This window comes from Protomyctophum bolini (genome assembly GCF_963924005.1).
Source record: "Protomyctophum bolini genome assembly, chromosome: 12".
Lineage (NCBI taxonomy): Eukaryota > Metazoa > Chordata > Actinopteri > Myctophiformes > Myctophidae > Protomyctophum > Protomyctophum bolini.
The window spans coordinates 42,919,185-42,943,889 of NC_137873.1; the positions used below are offsets into that span (position 1 = coordinate 42,919,185).

Consider the following 24,705-nt stretch of genomic DNA (forward strand, 5'->3'; position numbering starts at 1 on the left):
CGGCATCAAAACACAATTGTCTGTCGGCCATTAACGCTGATACTTCAAACGGGAACCCCTTTTGGTTGTTCTAAGCATTGTTATGCTTTAGCTATTGAAAAATAGCAGATCTACAAGCTCGTAGCGCTGCACCGAGTGCCGCGCTACGAGCTTGTAGATCTGCTATTTATTTTTTAATCGTGACAATGTGGTGCAAAGCTTTGAATGTCTATTCTTTCAGAGTGAACGTTTTAACTCAAATCCTTTCTTCTGGGGGGTCCCTGGAACAACATATTTTCAGATGGGGGTTTGGCAGCCCAATTACATATATTTTTGGGGGGTCCCTGACATGAACATGACTGAAACGGCTCACATATAGAAACAGGGTTTTTGAGAGAAAACTGTCAGGATTTAGAAGACATTTGTAAAGAATCGTCCTCGGGTCTGAATGGGTTAAACACCGCCAATTACCCCTCTTTAAAAAAAAAACTAAAACTATAATATACAGACTTTTCATTGAAAGAAATGTAAAATACATGCTGTATATAATCTGTCTGCTTCCTATAACGCACATTATCCCATTCTGAACGGGAATCCATTTTAGGTGTTAGCATCATGTTATGCTTTAGCTATTGAAAAATAGCAGATCTACAAGCTCATAGCGCGCCACCGAGTGGCGCGCTACGAGCTTGTAGGTCTGCTATTTTTGAAAAATCTAAGGAACGACTGACGTTTTTAGAATCTGATCTCAGGTCAGAATGGGTTCATCAGACCAGTGTGTGTCCAGTGGAAAAACCTCGTATGAATCTGATCTCAGGTCAGAATGGGTTATATGTATAGCAGTATATGTGTTCAATTTGCAAAGTCCGGCTATCACATCCTCTTATTGATCTGACTGGTCACAATACACAACTTGAAATGCCAATTTCCAAAAGCATTTTCCTGTCACAACACCCACGAATGGCACATCACTGCAATGCAATGATGCAGGCGTTCACACGTCGGGCTATGATTGCAACTTCAAAGTGTCACACCATATGTCTTGGAATAAAAAGTGTAGGAGAAATTAAGTATCACAGAGGCAAAGAAAAAAAATTATGGATATCACACGTTTTTGTGTCAGGTGATGGTGTTTTTTACAAGCGCCTGTTTCTTAACCCATTCTGACCTGAGATCAGATTCATACGAGGTTTCCACTGGACACACACACTGGTCTGATTAACCCATTCTGACCTGAGATCAGATTCTAAAAAGTGTCAGTCGTTCTTCGATTTTTCAAAAAATAGCAGATCTACAAGCTCGTAGCGCGCCACTCGGTGGCGCGCTATGAGCTTGTAGATCTGCTATTTTTCAATAGCTAAAGCATAACATGATGCTATAACACCACAAATGGGTTCCCGTTCAGAATGGGTTAATATTGTATCAATGTGATAATTGCTCTCGCATGAAATCTGAGGGCAAATGCACCATATTGGATATGGGGAGGGTGCGAATGCGTTTACTCACTTCTTTGGTTGTTTTTGTTGGTGGGATAATGTTGCCAGCACAGCAGTTTGCTGACAGGCCCGCGTTTGTTTCTTATACAACATTGAAGTCCCCTTAAAAGGCAAAAAGGGAGAAAAAAGGGGAGAGAGAAGGCATGATGAGAATGAGAAACATATTGTTAGAGCGATATTATCCTCATACAAGCTTTCATAAAACAACTTCCCTCATGTTTGTTCGCCCGCCTTAACAGATTGAGGGCATGCACACAAACACAGCCAAGTGATTCTAATCAACTTTTCCGAAGTTGTTTGGATAATCTCTTTCCCAGTTACCGTAGCCGCTGTGAATTTACCCAATTAACTATATCCAGGCAAAAAAAAAAAAATGAAAAAAATCACAAAACAACAGCCATGTGAAAATTTCTTAACCCATTCTGAACGGGAACCCCATTTTTGGTGTCGGCATCATGTCATGCTTTAGCTATTGAAAAATAGCAGATCTACAAGCTCGAGAGCTTGTAGGTCTGCTATTTTTTAAAAATCTAAGGAACGACTGACATTTTTTAGAATCTGATCTCAGGTCAGAATGGGTTATAATCAGACCAGTGTGTGCCCAGTGGAAACCTCGTTATGAATCTGATCTCAGGTCAGAACGGGTTAATGAATTCCTTTGTCTTTGCCTTGCCACAGATGAGGCATGAGGATGGCACATGTATTCGGCGGGGCGCATTAGTTAGGCGAGCCCATGTGATGGTGCCCGTTCCGTTCACGGCTGACAGAGTGTCGGTATATCCTCGGGCATGGCTGCCAAGCTGCCAGTCTGTGCCGTCACACCTTGCTGCCTTTAACCCATTCTGAACGGGAACCCATTTTGGTGTTATAGCATCATGTTATGCTTTATAGCTATTGAAAAATAGCAGATCTACAAGCTCATAGCGCGCCACCGAGTGGCGCGCTACGAGCTTGTAGGTCTGCTATTTTTGAAAAATCGAAGAGCGACTGACATAGAAGACATTTTTTTTTTAATCTGATCTCAGGTCAGAATGGAAAACTGTCAGGATGTAGAAGACATTTTTAGAATCTGATCTCAGGTCAGAATGGGTTAAAGATTGCCCTGCAGAGACGGCATCGGGGGGGGGGGGGGGGGTGGGGGGAGGACGTGGGGAGGATGGGACGGTGCTGGTGGTGGTGGTGGTGGGGGTGGGGGTGGTGGTGGTGGTGGTGGGGCGGCCTCGCGTTTTTTAACAGCGCGCAGTCTGGCAACCCAGGAGAGTTTACGACTACAGGATCGGTGCCAAGAACTGCCCACCAGAGAGAAGGGGGGGGGGGGGGGCAAAGGGGGAGGGGGATGCAAGGAGATATGGGCATAATACTCACACGCACGCACAAACACACACGCACACACACATACACACACACACACACACACACAAGTCAGGCCCCTACCAGTCACATTCACGGGAGGGTTGGGTATAGGCTGTGTGGGTGGGTGCGTGTGGGTGGGTGCGTGTGTGGGTGGGTGTGTTGTGTTCCTACAGTATACTTCCTATATGTGTGGGTGTACTGCTGTGCACGAGTGACTGAGAGCGCATACATACGTGTGTGTGTGTGTGTGCGTGCGTGTGAATGTTTGGCAGCTGGGGCTGATCCTGCAGTGTGTATGTAGAGGAGAGGAGAGTATACCTGCGTGTCAAATCAATTCATCAAGCTTTCTCTATATGACACGTTATGGGGAAAAATGTGCATATATGTATCCGCACCCCCTTACACACACACACACACACACACACACACACACACACGCTGACACGCAGACCCGAGCACATACACATGTATGTTCTCTTCTCCCCTAATCCAACACAAATGGCGGTGGAAGGCAGAATGTAAATGAGCTGGTTATTACACAGCAAACGTTCATCAAGCTGAGCTGGAAAGACTTCAATGGCCCTGATGAATATGCATGCAAATTTGTTAATTAAGTTAATTATTCTGCTGAAAATTCATTTGTCTTCCCAAGGACATTTCTGCAATGATTTTAACATGTTTCCGCCATTAGTCATGCACGGCGCCATTCAAAAACCACCTAGGTCCACTTTTTGGGGGAAAGTTCTGATCAGAAATGGGGAATAGGGTGCTTAACCCATTCTGAACGGGAACCCATTTTGGTGTTAGCAACATGTTACGCTTTAGCTATTGAAAAATAGCAGATCTACAAGCTCATAGCGCGCCACCGAGTGGCGCGCTGCGAGCTTGTAGGTCTGCTATTTTTGAAAAATCGAAGAACGACTGAATTTTTTTAGAATCTGATCTCAGGTCAGAATGGGTTAATCAGACCAGCGTGTGTCCAGTGTGGAAACCTCGTATGAATCTGATCTCAGTTCAGAATGGGTTAAAAAGTGGTGACGACGAAGAGGAGGGAGGGAGGGAGAGAGGGAGAGAGGGAGGGAGGGAGAGAGGGAGAGAGGGAGAGAGAGGGAGAGAGGGAGAGAGGGAGGGAGGGAGGGAGGGAGAGAGGGAGAGAGAGGGAGAGAGGGAGTGAGGGAGGGAGTGAGGGAGGGAGAGAGAGAGGGTGCACGGGGCAAGCAGAGGACAGCCTGGTGGTTTGTGGCTGCAGGTATACTGGCACAGCTGGCACAAATTGACATTAGCTAAGGAAGAGTATATAGGCCTATATGTCAAAATAAGTTGGCCTAATGCACCTGAATGGGCTCTGTGCAAAGTGTGCATACTGTACATGCCATTTTGGAAAGGCCGTACGGGCCCCTTCCCTATACTGTACTTCCTTCACAGGTGTCACCGCTGATACTAATTATGAAGACTATAATATGTTCCATTCTGGTCAAATTAACGGAGTCAGGGTGCTGCTATTTGGGCATGTTGGCTCACTGGAAACACTCTGCTATACACCAGGGGGTCTCAAAGTGTCCTTGAGTGGGTCCAAATGGGCCTGTGATGGGGGTAGGGGGGGGGTAATTTAAATTTAAAATGTAAAAGTTTTAGAACCACAGTACGGACAGAGACTTAATTGGTATAGCCTATATCATTATTGGTAAATGGGAACACCTTTGAAGGAAGTAGGGCCTATAGGAACAGTTATTCTTTGTACAGAACTTAAGATAATATGGAAAACATGTAGTTCTTTTTTTTCTTCTTTTTTTTAAATCCGGTGCAATTGTGAACAATAGCCAATTAAGATAACATACATATTATCCATTGGCCAATCAAATGGTTCACTGCAGCTCAACAGTCAATGTGCAGGGCTGGTCAGGAGATGTCTATAAACTCTGCGTTTAAAGGCTTGAAGGCCATTGTCTGTGATGTTTTACTTTAGCTATTTAAAAATAGCAGCTCTACAAGCTCATAGCTATGTTATGTTCTAGTTGTTTTGGTTCTATGTTGTCTTCCCCAGGTGTTTCTCATGTGTAATCACTAATCAGCCCTCTTGTGTATATTAGTGTTGTTCCCCAGTCAGTCCTTGTCCAGTCATTGTTTGGTGTCACTTCTTGTTCAGTTCAGGGTTTGTGACGTTTTCCCAGTTCTTTTGTAATAAACCACCCTATCTTGGATTTTGAACTCTGTCTGCTTGCTGTCCTGCATTTGGGTCCTCACCACACCACCGGAACGTGACACTGGTAGGCTGTTCCATTGTCTGTGATGGAGTCAACTACATGCTCTGGTAGGCTGTTCCATTGTCTGTGATGGAGTCAACTACATGCTCTGGTAGGCTGTTCCATTGTCTGTGATGGAGTTAACTACATGCTCTGGTAGGCTGTTCCATTGTCTGTGATGGAGTTAACTACATGCTCTGGTAGGCTGTTCCATTGTCTGTGATGGAGTTAACTACATGCTCTGGTAGGGTAGGCTGTTCCATTGTCTGTGATGGAGTTAACTACATGCTCTGGTAGGCTGTTCCATTGTCTGTGATGGAGTCAACTACATGCTCTGGTAGGCTGTTCCATTGTCTGTGATGGAGTCAACTACATGCTCTGGTAGGCTGTTCCATTGTCTGTGATGGAGTTAACTACATGCTCTGGTAGGCTGTTCCATTGTCTGTGATGGAGTTAACTACATGCTCTGGTAGGCTGTTCCATTGTCTGTGATGGAGTTAACTACATGCTCTGGTAGGGTAGGCTGTTCCATTGTCTGTGATGGAGTTAACTACATGCTCTGGTAGGCTGTTCCATTGTCTGTGATGGAGTCAACTACATGCTCTGGTAGGCTGTTCCATTGTCTGTGATGGAGTCAACTACATGCTCTGGTAGGCTGTTCCATTGTCTGTGATGGAGTTAACTACATGCTCTGGTAGGCTGTTCCATTGTCTGTGATGGAGTTAACTACATGCTCTGGTAGGCTGTTCCATTGTCTGTGATGGAGTTAACTACATGCTCTGGTAGGGTAGGCTGTTCCATTGTCTGTGATGGAGTTAACTACATGCTCTGGTAGGCTGTTCCATTGTCTGTGATGGAGTCAACTACATGCTCTGGTAGGCTGTTCCATTGTCTGTGATGGAGTTAACTACATGCTCTGGTAGGCTGTTCCATTGTCTGTGATGGAGTTAACTACATGCTCTGGTAGGCTGTTCCATTGTCTGTGATGGAGTTAACTACATGCTCTGGTAGGCTGTTCCATTGTCTGTGATGGAGTTAACTACATGCTCTGGTAGGCTGTTCCATTGTCTGTGATGGAGTTAACTACATGCTCTGGTAGGCTGTTCCATTGTCTGTGATGGAGTTAACTACATGCTCTGGTAGGGTAGGCTGTTCCATTGTCTGTGATGGAGTTAACTACATGCTCTGGTAGGCTGTTCCATTGTCTGTGATGGAGTTAACTACATGCTCTGGTAGGCTGTTCCATTGTCTGTGATGGAGTCAACTACATGCTCTGGTAGGCTGTTCCATTGTCTGTGATGGAGTCAACTACATGCTCTGGTAGGCTGTTCCATTGTCTGTGATGGAGTTAACTACATGCTCTGGTAGGGTAGGCTGTTCCATTGTCTGTGATGGAGTTAACTACATGCTCTGGTAGGCTGTTCCATTGTCTGTGATGGAGTTAACTACATGCTCTGGTAGGCTGTTCCATTGTCTGTGATGGAGTCAACTACATGCTCTGGTAGGCTGTTCCATTGTCTGTGATGGAGTTAACTACATGCTCTGGTAGGCTGTTCCATTGTCTGTGATGGAGTCAACTACATGCTCTGGTAGGCTGTTCCATTGTCTGTGATGGAGTTAACTACATGCTCTGGTAGGCTGTTCCATTGTCTGTGATGGAGTTAACTACATGCTCTGGTAGGCTGTTCCATTGTCTGTGATGGAGTTAACTACATGCTCTGGTAGGCTGTTCCATTGTCTGTGATGGAGTTAACTACATGCTCTGGTAGGCTGTTCCATTGTCTGTGATGGAGTTAACTACATGCTCTGGTAGGCTGTTCCATTGTCTGTGATGGAGTTAACTACATGCTCTGGTAGGGTAGGCTGTTCCATTGTCTGTGATGGAGTTAACTACATGCTCTGGTAGGCTGTTCCATTGTCTGTGATGGAGTTAACTACATGCTCTGGTAGGCTGTTCCATTGTCTGTGATGGAGTCAACTACATGCTCTGGTAGGCTGTTCCATTGTCTGTGATGGAGTCAACTACATGCTCTGGTAGGCTGTTCCATTGTCTGTGATGGAGTTAACTACATGCTCTGGTAGGGTAGGCTGTTCCATTGTCTGTGATGGAGTTAACTACATGCTCTGGTAGGCTGTTCCATTGTCTGTGATGGAGTTAACTACATGCTCTGGTAGGCTGTTCCATTGTCTGTGATGGAGTCAACTACATGCTCTGGTAGGCTGTTCCATTGTCTGTGATGGAGTCAACTACATGCTCTGGTAGGCTGTTCCATTGTCTGTGATGGAGTCAACTACATGCTCTGGTAGGCTGTTCCATTGTCTGTGATGGAGTCAACTACATGCTCTGGTAGGCTGTTCCATTGTCTGTGATGGAGTCAACTACATGCTCTGGTAGGCTGTTCCATTGTCTGTGATGGAGTCAACTACATGCTCTGGTAGGCTGTTCCATTGTCTGTGATGGAGTCAACTATACATGCTCTGGTAGGCTGTTCCATTGTCTGTGATGGAGTCAACTATACATGCTCTGGTAGGCTGTTCCATTGTCTGTGATGGAGTCAACTATACATGCTCTGGTAGGCTGTTCCATTGTCTGTGATGGAGTCAACTATACATGCTCTGGTAGGCTGTTCCATTGTCTTTGATGGAGTCAACTATACATGCTCTGGTAGGCTGTTCCATTGTCTGTGATGGAGTCAACTATACATGCTCTGGTAGGCTGTTCCATTGTCTGTGATGGAGTCAACTAAACATGCTCTGGTAGGCTGTTCCATTGTCTTTGATGGAGTCAACTATACATGCTCTGGTAGGCTGTTCCATTGTCTGTGATGGAGTCAACTATACATGCTCTGGTAGGCTGTTCCATTGTCTTTGATGGAGTCAACTATACATGCTCTGGTAGGCTGTTCCATTGTCTTTGATGGAGTCAACTATACATGCTCTGGTAGGCTGTTCCATTGTCTGTGATGGAGTCAACTATACATGCTCTGGTAGGCTGTTCCATTGTCTTTGATGGAGTCAACTATACATGCTCTGGTAGGCTGTTCCATTGTCTGTGATGGAGTCAACTATACATGCTCTGGTAGGCTGTTCCATTGTCTGTGATGGAGTCAACTATGTACCGTACATGCTCTGGTATTTCATTTCTCAGTGTGGAGAAAAGTTCTGTCCTATGTGAGTGTTTTGGAGCCTGGGGCGTTCGAGAGCATGTTCTGGTGTGGCTGTGCATCGGCGGCTGTAAGGTGGAGGGAGCATGTCTTGGAGGTCCCTAGGGCAGTGTGTGTGTGTGTGTGTGTGTGTGTGTGTGTGTGTGTGGGGGGGGTGCATTGTGTACAGGACTGTAGCGGTGGTAACGTGTCTTCTGTGGCTAAGGCTGTCGATTGCAAACCTTATACAGTATAGGTCAATCTACATCCATCCCATTTCATATACTCCACATCTTCCTAAAATACAACTTCCGTTGGTGATTGTGTCACAAAGATTGTTCTGGATTCTATGTTTTATTCTCCGACAGAAGAGGAAGCATGCACTGTCTGCGTGGTTCCGATGGCTCTCATATACCACAAGAGCAGATGCTCTCGCAGACAGTGGAGCATGCGGGGGATCGAGCATGCAGGCCTGTGTTGCCTAAAAGAATATTATTTCACCTGAAGTCAGATTAATTTTATTTATTTTTTGCCAGGTGCTTGAAAAGCTCCTGGACTACACTAACTCTAGTAGCGACCGCAGTGGACACCTTTTTCTCTAGGCTGCCCCATTAGACTTACCCATAACACCCATAGTCTGAACTCTGAGCGGGTATAAACCCATACTCTGAATGCCGCAACGTGAAGTCGTCGCGACATACCAAAGCCTACACGGGTTGTGCAGTCGACGCGCTGTGATTAACCTAACCATAACCATAACCTTAACCTCAGTAAAACTATACCTAAACCTAACCCTAACCTTAACCTCAGTAAAACTATACCTAAACCTAACCCTAACCTCAGTAAAACTATACCTAAACCTAAACCTAACCTTAACCTCAGTAAAACTATACCTAAACCTAACCCTAACCATAACCTTAACCTCAGTAAAACTATACCTAAACCTAACCTTAACCTCAGTAAAACTATATAATACCTAAACCTAACCCTAACCTTAACCTCAGTAAACTTTTTAATACTGTTTTTATTAGGCATTTTCTGTATGACAATTTCAGAATATTATCGACAATGATAATAAGTAATTCGGTTAAATAAAATGAAAAAAATAACAGGCAATGTAAATGTTCCACATACAATACATAATAAAAAAAAGACATATAAATGTGATAAACATGAAAAAACAAAAAACAGTTAAACAATGACAAGTGTGAACAGACAAACAAAACAGACAACAGGACAGGCACTCTTGCTCTCAAACTTTTCCAACATGTTGTAAATTAAGTGAATTACAGACATTATTTTATAGAAAAAATAAAATAAAGAAAAAACACTTTTTTTCCTTTTCTTTCTTTCCAATTTTCTATTGTGCTATCTATTGTATAGGAGGGGTTAGCGTGCACCTATTGAAATATTCAATGAAGGGTTGCCATGTCTGGTAGAATTCAATGAAGGGTTGCCATGTCTGGTAGAATCTATCTTCACTCCCTCTCAATTCAAACTTAATCTTTTCCAATTGTAAGTAGTGCATAACATCTCTCATAAGTGAAGTGTGAGTCGGAACCTGTGCTTGTTTCCAATTCAACAGTATCAGTCTGCGAGCCAGTAGAGTCACATATTTTACCATGTTATATTGGAAAGTAGACAGTTTGACCCCGGGCAATACTTTGCCAATATGATCTTAGTTTAGTGCAATGCCAGAACATATGAGCTAGAGTGGCCGAGGACTGGCCACATCTGTCGCAGGCTGGATTCACATTTGGATACATTCTGTTGAGTTTTTCCTTTGACAAATGTAACCTACTAACCTGTGTAATATTTTAAACTGTATAAGACCGTGCCTGGCACATACTGAAGAAGAGTGCACAAACTTTTGAGATGTAGACCATTGCTCGTCAGTGATAGATAAACCTCAGTAAACTTAACTTGCCCGGGGGCACAACCCGTGTAGGAAGTATAGTTTGCAGCGAAATACAAACCATGATTATACTCAAATGTTCATAAACGAAAGCTTTCTGCACCTGGCAGTCGTGACTGAGTCATTCTTGTTTATTTTATTTTGTTTGCATTGTTGTCTGGACCACTTGGGGTCAAATATAAAAGCAAGTCCTTCTGGCATTCTTGGTAGTTTTATAGTTTGCTTAATTAAACTTTGGTATTATACCGTCTGAGCGATCGTGTCAATGTGATGCCAGTAGTTTGGCTCAAGAAGCACTCCCTGATTCCTCCTTGATTGATTGATTGATTGATTGAAATATTTATTAACAGTTTGTAGAATTACAGTGCATTTTAAGCACAAACTCAATACAGAGACTGTTAACTGTGAGTGGACGACCCAATTAAGCATTACACTTGTTTACAACAGGGTCCACATTGTTCAATTCATCAAAACATTTAGAGACGTACAAATAGACACTTCTATATAGTTAAAGAACAGAACAGGAATTCATCATAAAGGAAGCAAAAAGGGAAAAGATACATATACAGTGAGGGGAAAGGGGGGGTGGGCGGTGGGGGGAATTCAGATTTTCTGGGGGCCAGTTTCGAATTGCAGCCGTCCGTAGGTGCCCTTTGAGAGCGGTTTTGAAGGAGTCAAGGGATTCACATGTCTTAATGACTGTTGGTCGGGCGTTCCACATTTTGGTGGCATAGGAGCGAAAAGAATTTAGTCCCTTGTTTGTGCCGAATCTGGGTTGTACATGCGGTTTGTTGCACTCCCTCTGGTGACATGACATTTAGCGGGACGTAAGGAGAGCTGAATCGAGGTTTCTCATGGAAACGTCATCTCGACAAAGGTCGCTGCCATGAATTAGTGCATAAGTGGGTCATTCTGACCTCATGCTATAGGGAGCGTTTCTCCTGAAGCAACAAAACATGAAGTTTGATCTGTCATCATAAACGGAAAGGTCAGTCACACTGCAGCGACGGTATTGACCCCCGTGTCCAGTGGGAAGTAACTACCGTATATATGTACGCTACTCAAGTACTGTACTTATAGGTGCAATTTTGAGGTACTTTTACTTTACTGGAGTATTTCCAGTTTTCGATAGTTTTGCTTCTACTCCACTATAATCTCAGAGGCAAATATTGTACTTTTACTCCACTACATGTATTATTATATTATTTTGTTATAGGCCTACAGTACCGGTAGTTACTTTGTAGGTTTTGATTATTAGCCTATTACAAAACATATACATACCGTAATCCACTTCAGCACTATTTAAACTTTGGCTATTCCTCAAATAGCTGATCTACAAGCTCGCATTGTAAGCTTGTAGATCTGCTATTTCCAAAAGATTTGTATACACTAGAGTAGACTGCATGGTGCCCGGCTGGCTGTAGAGCTCCAGCCTATTTTTATGCCCATATATGGAGATTTCTGTATCTGTCTCTCTGTGTCCCTTTTATTCAAGAAGTTCTGTGTCAGGCATGCCCAAATATGGAGCATTGTGATGAAGCCGCAACGCGTTGTGAGCTTGTAGATCTGCTGTTTTCAGCATGCAAAACAAGTGTAAAATGACTTAATATGCTGGATCTCTTTTCCACTATATAGTCCCTTCCTAACATTTTAGTCTAGATTTTATTTGTTGACAAAATTGTCAATATTTGTCTTTGTATTATATCCATCATATAGCTTATAGTTTTAATTTAGTTTAGTATTAGTCGACAAAATCAACACTGACTCATCCCCACCCACTCCCTTTTCCCCCTCACTGTATGTACAGTATGTTTCTTTCCTTTTTTTTACCTCCTCTATGATGATTTCCTGTATTTTCTTTGCTACATATATAGAGAGTATATTTATTTGTACGTCTCTAATTGTTATGATGAATTGAACATGGTGGGCCCTATTGTAAACAAGTGTATAATGCTTTATGGTGTCGTCCCCCTGCACAGTTCACACTAGTTTTGTTTTGAGTTGTGCTTGAAATGTACACTGTAGTGTCATTCTCCAATCTGTTAACCCATTCTGAACGGGAACCCATTTTGGTGTTCGCATCATGTTATGCTTTAGCTATTGAAAAATAGCAGATCTACAAGCTTGTAGGTCTGCTATTTTTGAAAAATCGAAGAATTAATCTGATCTCAGGTCAGAATGGGTTAATCAGACCAGTGTGTGTCCAGTGGAAACCTCGTATGAATCTGATCTCAGGTCAGAATGGGTTAATACAATTCATCAATCAATCAATCAATCAATCAAAAACGCACACACACGCCATCAAGTTCATCAAGAAAGAGTTAGAAACTTCTGATGAATATGCAGAGGAGTGAGTGAGTGAAAAACAAGGACAGATGGAGGTACGGTATAACCCATTCTGAACGGGAACCCAATTTGGTGTTAGCATCATGTTATGCTTTAGCTATTGAAAAATAGCAGATCTACAAGCTCATAGCGCGCCACCGAGTGGCGCGCTACGAGCTTGTAGGTCTGCTATTTTTTGAAAAATCGAAGAACGACTGACCTTTTTTTAGAATCTGATCTCGGGTCAGAATGGGTTCATCAGACCCAGTGTGTGTCCACAGTGGAAACCTCGTATGAATCTGATCTCAGGTCAGAATGGGATAAGGATCACCCGAACGGAGAGTTTGATAAACTGGCTAAGCTTTAGAAGAGGCAGCCGATACACACGGTATAGGCGGCTAGGCCTCAGTCACATTTTGCCAGATGTTTGATTTGTTAATTAATTTCCTATTCCTGTTAACCCATTCTGACCTGAGATCAGATTCATACGAGGTTTCCACTGGGACACACACTGGTCTGATTAACCCATTCTGACCTGAGATCAGATTCTGAAAATGTCAGTCGTTCTTCGATTTTTCAAAAATAGCAGACCTACAAGCTCGTAGCGCGCCACTCGGTGGCGCGCTATGAGCTTGTAGATCTGCTATTTTTCAATAGCTAAAGCATAACATGATGCCAACACCAAAACGGGTTCCCGTTCAGAATGGGTTAATTACCGCGTGGTGCTCTCCTCTCTCGATCCACCAACAGCAGGTAAATAGAGGAGGATGACCCAATAATTCTGTGACAGTGATCAGGAAAAAAAGTGACATAATGCATTCTGCTGCTGCTGCTGCAGGCGGCGGGGGTCTGCCTGCTGTGTTCTGCAAACAACAATGTGTGAAATATAATATTGTCAATACATTCCTCGCTATAAAGACATAACATAAAAAATATTCCCTTTTCCGTTGGTTTGTCTAGATATATGTACAGTATTATATTATTATATCTTTGTGCGCCAATTTATAACATGGCTGAGCTGAGCTGATTGAGAAGGCCCTATATTTATAGCTGTCCCGTCTGGTGACTGAAAGTGAGCGAACACAGCGTATCCCAATGCACCTGCAGTCCCCTCTAGTGGAAGAATACGGAATTGCAGGGGGCAACTTGCAGACCATCTGGAAAATATACATTGTATCCTTTGTTTCCTGCGTGGAATGATTAGCAGAATAAAATTAATATATGTGTGTGTGTGTGTGTGTGTGTGTGTGTGTGTGTGTGTGCTTTCATTCATGCATATAGGCTAATCTTCATCTTCGAATCCAATGAATTGAGTGAAGAACCCCAATGGAAACAAGCCAATAAATATAGTATTTTTTTGGAGGGGGTTTAAAACGCCTCAGAAACAGACACACAGGGTATGTGCATGACATCATCATGACATCATCATGACATCATCATGACATCATCATCATCATACCCGGAAGTTATGCGGGAACGCCTATATACTGAGTGGCAAAAAAACGACTTTCTGGCCTCGACGATGCATGAATCCATAAAAACAGAAAAGTCCTATATCTGATGATTGCATTAAACGTTAAACAACCTTAAACTCACTCGTAAACAACGTTAAACTCACTTAAAGTCGCCACTCGATTTGACACTCACATATATTTGAACTGTATATTTCATCAGTACCCTGCATGTGCTCTCTTTTGCAAACTTGTTAAACAATCAATCAATCAGTGTGTGTGTGTGTGTGTGTGTGTGTGTGCGTGCGTGCGTGTGCGCGCGTGCGTGTGTGCACGTGTGTGCTTTCATGCATGCATAATAATTTGCCTAATGTATAGCTAGGCCTATACGTACGTATATTGCTATAACAATATGGTGAATTTATACCATGACACATTTTGTTGAGTTGACTATGGGTGTCCATATTTCACTCAAATGTTCTAGCTATGCAGATTTAAGTCATGTAGTCTGCCCATGATGTTTAACCCATTCTGACCTGAGATCAGATTCATACGAGGTTTCCACCGGACACACACTGGTCTGATTAACCTATTCTGACCTGAGATCAGATACTGAAAATGTCAGTCGTTCTTCGATTTTTCAAAAATAGCAGACCTACAAGCTCGTAGCGCGCCACTCGGTGGCGCGCTATGAGCTTGTAGATCTGCTATTTTTCAATAGCTAAAGCATAACATGATGCCAACACCGAAATGGGTTCCCGGTCAGAATGGGTTAAGTCATGTGTAGTCTGCCCATGATGTTTGCATTCTAAAACACGCGCGTTGTTCTTTGCAATGACACGGAATGACACGCTTAATTGATTTGCACGCGTTTCCCTGGCAGCCCAGATTAACACGCGATAAGACTTTATTAGCGCTGCTCGCAAAAATAAATAAAAAAGACACGCATTTACAGATTTGCGACACATCAATTAGATTCACATATGGCTGGAGTAATTATCGTTACTGATAAGTGGAATTAACTCATTCTGGGCGGGAACCCCTTTTGGTGTTTTAAGCAATAATTATGTTTTACTTTAGCTAGTGACAAATAGCAGATCTACAAGCTCACAAGCTTGTAGACGAGCTTGCTATTTTTGAAAAATCGTGAAAATGTGGCAAACATATCTTGAATATATATTCTTTCAGAGCGAATGTTTTAAACTCATCTTTTCTTCATGGGGGGTCCCTAATCCCTATATAGCAACAACATATTTTCAGATGGGGGTCGTGGCCAATTACATATAATTTTTGGGGTCCTCGACATGACATATTTAGCACCACTGAATGATATAGAAAACAGTCAGGATTTAGAAGACATTTGTAGAATCGTCCTCAGATCAGGTCTAAATGGGCTAAAGAAAGACATCAACGTGAAAGGGAGAGTTGCCCTGCAGGAGAAGAGATGAGCAGGGAGTGGCTGTTGGGGCCAATGCAGGCTAGGCTAGTATAGCAGAGGCAACTATAGCAAGAAAACAACAGCAGCTGTTTTGCTTGTGGCTACAAACAGGGTTGAATAACAACATCATTTGCTGAGAAAATGATTTTTTTTTAAAGGAAGTGGAGATATAAATTGACTATTTTGAAAAGACTATATATATGTAGCTGTATAGACTGCCTCCTCTTTTTTTAGTTTTTCTGTTTTTCCTTTGTAATATTTATTTGTATCATTTGTTATAATTATTTGGTATTTTAAGCTCCCGGCAGCCATCGTGCATGGACTCCATCTTGAAAATGATGCCTTTCCAGAACTTATAGACTTTCCTAAAAATGTTGTCCTATGGTATATTAACTTATTTAGCATACCCAACCCAATTGTATAACATAATCCACTGAAATTTGTATTCTATCAACTATTTGGGGTTTCAGCCTGACTTATCTAATATTGGTTTCATTGTAAACACCTTGTCACCATGAAGTGCACAATCTTGATAATCTTCGCTGAATTGGGACACTTTGGTAGAGGTTCGGGTTGTGTAATACCTTGCAATGATGACGTTTGTAACTCCATATAGGGCGACTCAGGGCGAAAGGTTCTTGCGCCATTTACTTACCATGGCTAATTAACATGGTGGGCTACACCAAAACAGCTTACCAAAAAGGTTACTCTTTTAGCCCATAAACGAACGCAAACGAAGCTGATTCTGTCACTGTATAGAACATCCCAAAACCCGGTGCTTCTTACTGATTTTTCTATTTTTATTAGGAAGAAAACTGGAACCGTGGATCCGGATCTGGATCTTCAAACAGCACTGCAGACAGACAGGCCAACTGGCTGCTTCGTCCACCAAGAGGTAAGTCACTCTGTACCAACGTCCATCCACGATGACTCCACCTAACCCTCTCCTAACACCCGCATTAATTTCTACTTGCAAAAAATAGATTTCAACCTTACTACTACTTTGTACTACTAGGACTAAGACTAAAAAATATGTTAAAAAACATAAAAAAATAAAATTTGATGAAAAATGTATAATAATTATATAATAATTATATAATAATATAATAAATTCATAATTTACATTTGGGGGATATCTTTCACAATAATGAATAAAACATGTTCTAGACATTCTAATGATCACAAAAAAACATATATTACAATTATTCTACCTACTTTTATTAGGGTAAAGGTCAAAAGTCTTAGGTTAAAAAATGTTCAAGAGAGTCCAGACATTTTTAATTTGTGTGAATTTCAGCCTCTGTGGGGGGTGTTTATATGCAAATATCATGACCAATGGCATTGAAATGGCATTGCAATGAACATCACTGATGACGTTTAGGTGAAAAAAGAACTGATTTTTTTTTTTTTTAGTAATTAATTAAAATAGAATTGTTGCTAAAAAGCAACGCTGGGTCTTAGAGGGTTAAGTCACTCTGTACCAACGTCCATCCATGATGACTCCACCTTTAAGTGCATTCAGGACAGGAACCCCTTTTGGTGTTTTAAGCATTATGTTATACTTAGCTATTGAAAAATAGCAGATCTACAAGCTCATAGCGTGGCACTCGGTGCCGTGCTACGAGCTTGTATAGCTCTGCTATTTTTGAAAAATCGTGAAAATGTGGTGCAAATCATTGAATATTTATTCTTTCGGAGCGAACGTTTTTAACTAAAATCTTTGCTTCTGGGGGGGGTCCCTGGAACAACATATTTTCACATGGGGGGTCGGCGTCCAATTACATATATTTTTGGGGGTCCTTGACATGAAAATGTTTGAGAACGACTGACATAGAAACATTCGGTGCTTGAAGAAAACTGTCAGGATTTAGAAGACAATTGTAGAATCGTCCTCAGGTCTAAATGGGTTAAGTGAGTTCATTACATTGATGACTCAACTTTACAAGTAACCGATTCTGCAGGTTTAACATGAGTTAGAGGAAGTATACAAGGCACACAGAGAAAGATAAAAAACCAACAATGTCACAATCATAACTGCCAGGCTCAGAAACCGAAAGCTCTCGTTTATGAACATCTATACATACAGTACAAGCAGTTTGTGTGCCGCAGAACTCTTGTATAGCTTAAGTACCAAAGTATTATTTTTACTAGCGGATGAGAGAGATAACAATAAAAAGAAAATAATAGAGCCAACGTCTAGGCAGGCATGGTTTGCCCTGAGGAAGGCAGTGTGCTTTCCTCACGAGGGCATACAGTACTTTATACTTGAGTGTGTGATGCGGCTATACTTTGATCTCCTCTCCATTCTGTGTGTTTGTTTTACCAGCCATCTTTCTGACATACCGGTATATATTATTTTCCATGGAAACGTTGATGGTCTCTGGTCTCTGTTGGCAGAATAAACAAGCCCTCCTGCGCACGCACGAACGCACGCACGCACGCACGAACGCACGCAACCGACACAGCACACACGCAACCGACACAGCACAGCGCATCACACAAACAAACTACACACACACAACACGGGTGCCTACAAAAAAATGTTGTCCCAGTGGCTGCAAGTGTGTGTGTGTGTGTGTGTGTGTGTGTGTGTGTGTGTGTGTGTGTGTGTGTGTGTGTGTGTGTGTGTGTGTGTGTGTGTGTGTGTACACCCATGACTGCTCTGCCCTTGACATGGATCCAATCATCCAAGCGTGCTGGATGGTTTAGTTAATTAAGCTTAATCTACCCCGAGAGACAGATATGAGTGCTGCTACTATGGCCCCACTGAGCTGTCCCTCTCCACTCTCCTCTGTCCCCACCCCTCATCAGGCCTGCATGTGCTCAAATGGATTCAGCTGCTTCGACAGGCTTAGGAAGAAATAAATTACATTTAATGGGATTTGAGTGAAAAAAGAAGAAAAAAAAAAAAAGACAATGGCGACATACATTATACCGTACGTATACATATAAGGTGTGTTTATATACACACACACACACACACACACACACACACACACACACACGGTCGCACAGCACACACACAGACCCGTGCACATGCGCAGGTGACATTTTGGTGGGCTTTTTGGGCTTTTCTTTTGTGTTTTTTGCGTTCTTTTGCAGTCTTTTTGTGGTTATTTGCCTTTTTTGCCTATTCGCTGCCGCGCACACACACTCTCACACACACACACACACACACACACACACACACACACACACACACACACATACATATGAGTACGATAACAATTACGCGCAGGTCTGCTGGGAGACGGCAGGGTGTCGTTGGCTGTTTATCGTAGAACTGAGAGTCTGCCTGCTGCTCTCTCCTCTTCGGTACGAGGCGACGCCCGACAGAGGGAGATGCTTCCGGAACTTCCCCGCTCCGAACACGTGGAACAGCGGGTTGAGGCAGCAGTGGCAGTACGCCAGCGTGTGGGTGACGTAGTACGCGTAATACAACGCGTCGCTTGTCTTCAGCGACTCCACGTCCAGCATTACCAGGGTATCCAGAAAGAGCACGACGTTGTACGGTACCCAGCAAACTAAAAACACAACGGTTATTGCCGCAATCAGTTTTACAGCCTGCTGCTGTCCTTTCATTGCGCACCGCCTGACGGTCATGAATATGTGGAAGTAGCAGAAAAAGACGACGGCGAAAGGCAGGAGACAGAAGAGGCCTATGTGGAGGAAGGAGTACAGCAGTCGGGGTGGGTCGTCTTCACATAGAACAAGACCAGAATAATCGTCATGTTCAGTCTTATAGTGACAAGCGTCCCAGATGCTTACAGCGACACAGACCAGCCATATGGCGACGCTAGCCCAACGCACCCAGAGCGCCCTGCGGCCCACATGTGCGAACGGAGAGGCAGCGTGGACCACAGCCACATATCGGTCCAGGGTCATGACGGTGAGCAGCAGCATGTAAGCGTCGATCCCCAAGGTGAAGAGGCAGCTCATCATTTTACAGCCCCCGTCCCCTCCAAAGCTCCAGCCATGGAGTTGGTAAGACGCCCAAAATGGCAGAGTCACGGTCAAGAAGAGGTCGGAGATTACAAGCTGCAGAAGCACACAGTCAGGCGGTGACCTCTTGCCTCTTTCTCGAAAAAGAAGAACCCACAGGAGGAAGCTATTGCTGGGCAGACTAATGCAAAAGATTAGGCTATAGCTAATGGCGGCGAAGAGTCTTATTGAGTAATCGTCATCGTCGTCTATCCATTCTATGGAACCGTTGGTATAGTTGGCGGTGTTCAGAGGCTCTGTGGTGAAGTTATCCATTCTTTTCAAGTTGAGAGGTTTTGAGGATCATAGGATGTTAACCCTGAAAGAGGACACAGTTTCCAGCTAATCAGATATATATTTTTATATATTGTTTTTAATTAAAAATAACTTCCAATAACCATCCAAAGTGAAAACAAAACATATACTCAGACTGAGAGACCCAATCAGTGACAATGTAAACAAAAGGGATTGCTACATTAACATAAATATCTATATGGTTTTGCTCACATTGGTTTGTAAAAAAAGAAAAATAACTATGTTAAGACAGTCCCAAAAACACGTTTTTCATTTAGAGATCAAACACAAGAATGTACGTATATTACTCCACATTAAAAGAATTAGAAAATAATCACAAATTAGCTTTTTCTATAACAATCAAGACATCCCTTACCTTGTGCCTGTTACTCAGTGCAACTCTGTCTGACTCTTCAGCAGAACCTAAAGACAGACGTCCTTTCAGGGCAATGTGTTTTAAAATATGCACTGCTTGTTCTTGGAGAGAGAACTGTGTTCACGTATGTATACGTAGGATTGCGAAAGAGCAAGGAAGTGACACTTCACTTGACTCTGGCCCCTGGTTCAAATGTTCCTGTATTTTACTGTATAGACTGTATGATCCCATCTGGCAATATACACTTTGGATCAGCTTCAAATATTTCTTGGCATTGATGATAAGTCGGCTTAGAAAAAATATGAATCACAGAAGAAGAGAGTCTAAAAGCTGATACTCCTAACAGGAGCTGTAAAGGTTCTAACTAACCATCTATAAACATTCTTAGAACTTTCTCTTAGAATCTTCTAATGGTTCTTTACTTATATATGTATTTATTTTTATAATAATATAAAAAGGAAGCATATACAAATGTTAATGAATTGGCCCAATTCAAATGGGTCCCACAGACTTAACTTAATTGCTTGGTTGTGCATGGGTCAGCTAAAAAGGTTTGGGAATTTGTGTTAAAGTATTTCATTCATTTGAAATGTGCTCGTTTCATAATTTCTTAATTTCATTTTCTTTATTTCTATGGACAACATGCATTTATCACCATCTGTAAATTATGCCTGTTTTTTTTCCAGCTGGCAAATTGCATTTAAATGTTAAACAGACATGAACATGAAAATTGGAACACGAACATTAGAAACACTGGCATGGATGATTCATTGTAGATCGCATGCATCAGAGTGTACCTTTTCTGAAATATGAGACATGATGCAATATCTCCCCCTCCCTCTTCTATTTCTTGTGCATACTTGTGCATTCCACAGGTCAACAAAATGCTGCTCTGTCATTAATACACTCCAGCAGCTTAACAAGGCACTCTCGTGTTAGAAACGCCCAGCTCTGTTTTTTTTGTTTTCGTTTTTTTAAATAAATGAAATCCCTCTTTTGGCTACTAAATTGAAGTCACCATGCCTTACGAAGGCAATATTATATAGATATAATATAATATAATATTATACGCTAAAACTCAGTGACAGGCAGGTTCAGTCTGCCTGCTAATGGCTTCATTATTGAAACCAAACTGCCTGTTGTGGATGACATTAGACTGAAAACCTTGAGTTTAAGTTATTTAATCAGTAATAATCTCACGGAAGTGACCCTTCACTTGACTCTGCCCCCTAGTTCAGAAGCTCCTATACACTTTACTATAACTTTATGATCACTAGCAATATAAAACCTTATTTAATAACCTACATTTCTTGGCATTTCTTGCAACAAGTCTGAGAGTCTATAAGCCCTGCAATCCTAACAGATGTAAAAGTTTCACTAAACCACCTTAATTAAAGGTTCAGTATTGAAAGCTTTATCTTAGAGGGGAATACCACTCATTTCCAACATTTTACTGTCATTAATATGTGATTCACACACACACACGCACGCACGCACACCCACACGCACACCCACACGCACACACACACACACACACACACACACACACACACACACGCACGCACGCACGCACGCACACCCGCACGCACACACACACACACACACACACACACACACACACACACACGCACACACTTCAATTCAAAGGGCTTTATTGGCATGAGAAAACATACGTTTACATTGCCAAAGCACAATACAATCAAAACAAAGATTATGTACATTTGAAAGTCAGAATCTTCAATAGATCAATTTCTATGTACCAAGATCACTGGATGCAGGTATAGTGCAGGAATATACACATTATGTCATCATCATCATCATCATCATATCATATCATCATACTATAATTCAGCCAATGTCTGTGTGTCTGTGTGTCACTGTGACTGCCGTAGCTCCTCACTGCCTGCAACAATCACTCCCACAGGCATTGACCATAATAATATGGAGGTCTTAACGAAGACCTTTCTTCGATTTGACACATTAATGATTAATAATGAATTTATTAGTGAATTAAAACGCCGACTTGAACGCGCAACCTCGCACCCTCACACACCTCCGCCCCTTAGCGACACCTGCATCACAGGCCACCGTTCTCACTGTTACCCCACTGGCATGCTTCCTCTAGCTACCGCCGCAACACAACAAAGAGTGCCCTATACAATTTGCCGCCGCCGCCGCCACGGCACACACACACACACAGCTGCCGCCGCAACACACAAGAAACAGTGGCACACAGTACACACTACACAGCACGACACACTTTCTTTCACCCGTCGCAACTACTTTCGCAACGCACGGGTGCGTGGGTCCATACACACACAGCTTAAGTTTCCTTCCGCCAGCCCATGGTAAACAATTCCTTCCAGCTACTTTCGCAACGCATGTGTGTGTGTGCGTGTATGTGTGTACTTTCACAACGCGCGTGTGGTGTGTGCGTGTACTTTCGCAACGCACGTGTGGTGTGTGCGTGTACTTTCGCAACGCACGTGCGTGTTTGTGTGTGTGTGTATGTAGCATGCATGTGCGTGTAGCTACTTTCGCAACGCACGTGTGTGTGAACGCACGTGTGTGTGTGTGTGTGTGTGTGAATGAGATACATCATAGTTTACGGGTAATGCATGGGGGGAGTTCCCCCATGTCCCCAGCTACATTATAATTCCATACTGTCTGTGCTGCATGTCAAACTGGGGTCTTTCATGCTTTTCAAATGGGGGTCTGCGGGCTAATAAGTGTACATTTTACAGTCCTTGCCATGAAAACATTTCCCTACCACGCATTTATACAAATACTTTCATGTTATAGTGCTGTTGTTATTCACAAAAAAAAACAAAACACAAACATATTATACAAGTTAAAATGAAGAGCAATTAAATATATTTATGGGGGGCAATAGTCCATACAACGGGTAAGGACTAGTATACACAATACACACACACACACACACACACACACACACACACACACGAGTTATTTAACCATAACAATTACGCGCAGGTCTGCTGGGAGACGGCAGGGTGTCCTTGGCTGTTTGTGGTAGAACTGAGAGCCTGCCTGCTGCTCTCTCCTCTTCGGCACGAGGCGACGCCCGACAGAGGGAGATGCTTCCGGAACTTCCCCGCTCCGAACACGTGGAACAGCGGGTTGAGGCAGCAGTGGCAGTACGCCAGCGTGTGGGTGAGGTAGTACGCGTAAAACAACGCGTCACTTGTCTTCAGCGACTCCACGTCCAGCATTACCAGGGTTTTCAGAAAGAGCACGACGTTGTACGGTACCCAGCAAACTAAAAACACAACGGTTATTGCCGCAATCAGTTTTACAGCCTGCTGCTGTCCTTTCATTGCGCACCGCCTGACGGTCATGAATATGTGGAAGTAGCAGAAAAAGACGACGGCGAAAGGCAGGAGACAGAAGAGGCCGATGTGGAGGAAGGAGTACAGCAGTCGGGGTGGGTCGTCTTCACATAGAACAAGACCAGAATCATCGTCACGTTCAGTCTTATAGTGACAAGCGTCCCAGATGCTTACAGCGACACAGACCAGCCATATGGCGACGCTAGCCCAACGCACCCAGAGCGCCCTGCGGCCCTGTGCCGACGGAGAGGCAGCGTGGACCACAGCCACATATCGGTCCAGGGTCATGGCGGTGAGCAGCAGCATGTAAGCGTCGAACCCCAAGGTGAAGAGGCCGCTCATCATTTTACAGCCCCAGTCCCCTCCAAAGCTCCAGCCATGGAGTTGGTAAGACGCCCAAAATGGCAGAGTCACTGTCAAGAAGAGGTCGGAGATTACAAGCTGCAGAAGCACACAGTCAGGCGGTGTCCTCTTGCCTCTCTCTCGAAGAAGAAGAACCCACAGGAGGAAGCTATTGCTGGGCAGACTAATGCAAAAGACTAGGCTATAGCTAATGGCGGAGAAGAGTCTTATTGAGTAATCGTCATCGTCGTCTATCCCCTCTATGGAACCGTTGGTGTAGTTGGCGGTGTACAGAGGCTCTGTGGTGAAGTTATCCATTCTTTTCAAGTTGAGAGGTTTTGAGGATCATAGGACGTTAACCCTGAAAGAGGACACAGTTTCCAGCTAATCAGATATATATTTTTATATATTGTTTTTAATTAAAAATAACTTCCAATAACCATCCAAAGTGAAAACAAAAAATATACTCAGACTGAGAGACCCAATCAGTGACAATGTAAACAAAAGGGATTGCTACATTAACATAAATATATATATATATGGTTTTGCTCACATTGGTTTGTAAAAAATTGAATAGAATTATGTTAAGACGGTCCCAAAAACACGTTTTCCATTTAGAGATCAAACACAAGAATGTACGTATATTACTCCACATTAAAAGAAATAGAAAAGAATCGCAAATTAGCTTTTTCTATAACAATCAAGACATCCCTTACCTTGTGCCTGTTACTCAGTGCAACTCTGTCTGACTCTTCAGCAGAACCTAAAGACAGACGTCCTTTCAGGGCAATGTGTTTTAAAATATGCACTGCTTGTTCTTGGAGAGAGAACTGTGTTCACGTATGTATACGTAGGACTGAGAAAGAGCAAGGAAGTGACACTTCACTTGACTCTGGCCCCTGGTTCAAATGTTCCTGTATTTTACTGTATAGAGTAGACTGTATGATCCCATCTGGCAATATACACTTTGGATCAGCTTCAAATATTTCTTGGCATTGATGATAAGTCGGCTTAGAAAA

General features: G+C 42.9%; 2 protein-coding genes across 2 annotated transcripts in view; one reads left to right on the forward strand and one right to left on the reverse strand.

Annotated features, from left to right (window-relative positions):
* LOC308325184 (uncharacterized protein) overlaps positions 1 to 24,705 on the forward strand; it is a gene marked incomplete at its 5' end in the record, with an annotated part of 279,818 nt that overhangs the window by 197,614 nt on the left and 57,499 nt on the right. The gene's annotated exons all lie outside the window — the stretch shown is intronic.
* Positions 22,979 to 24,466, reverse strand: LOC308325363 (C-C chemokine receptor type 8-like; the record flags this gene model as incomplete). The annotated part of the gene is made up of 2 exons (XM_080777847.1): positions 24,403 to 24,466; positions 22,979 to 24,047 (listed from the first exon to the last, which is right to left on the reverse strand). The coding sequence occupies exon 2, from the start codon at positions 24,002 to 24,004 to the stop codon at positions 22,979 to 22,981; it is 1,026 nt and encodes a 341-aa protein (XP_080633973.1). The 5' UTR covers positions 24,005 to 24,047; positions 24,403 to 24,466.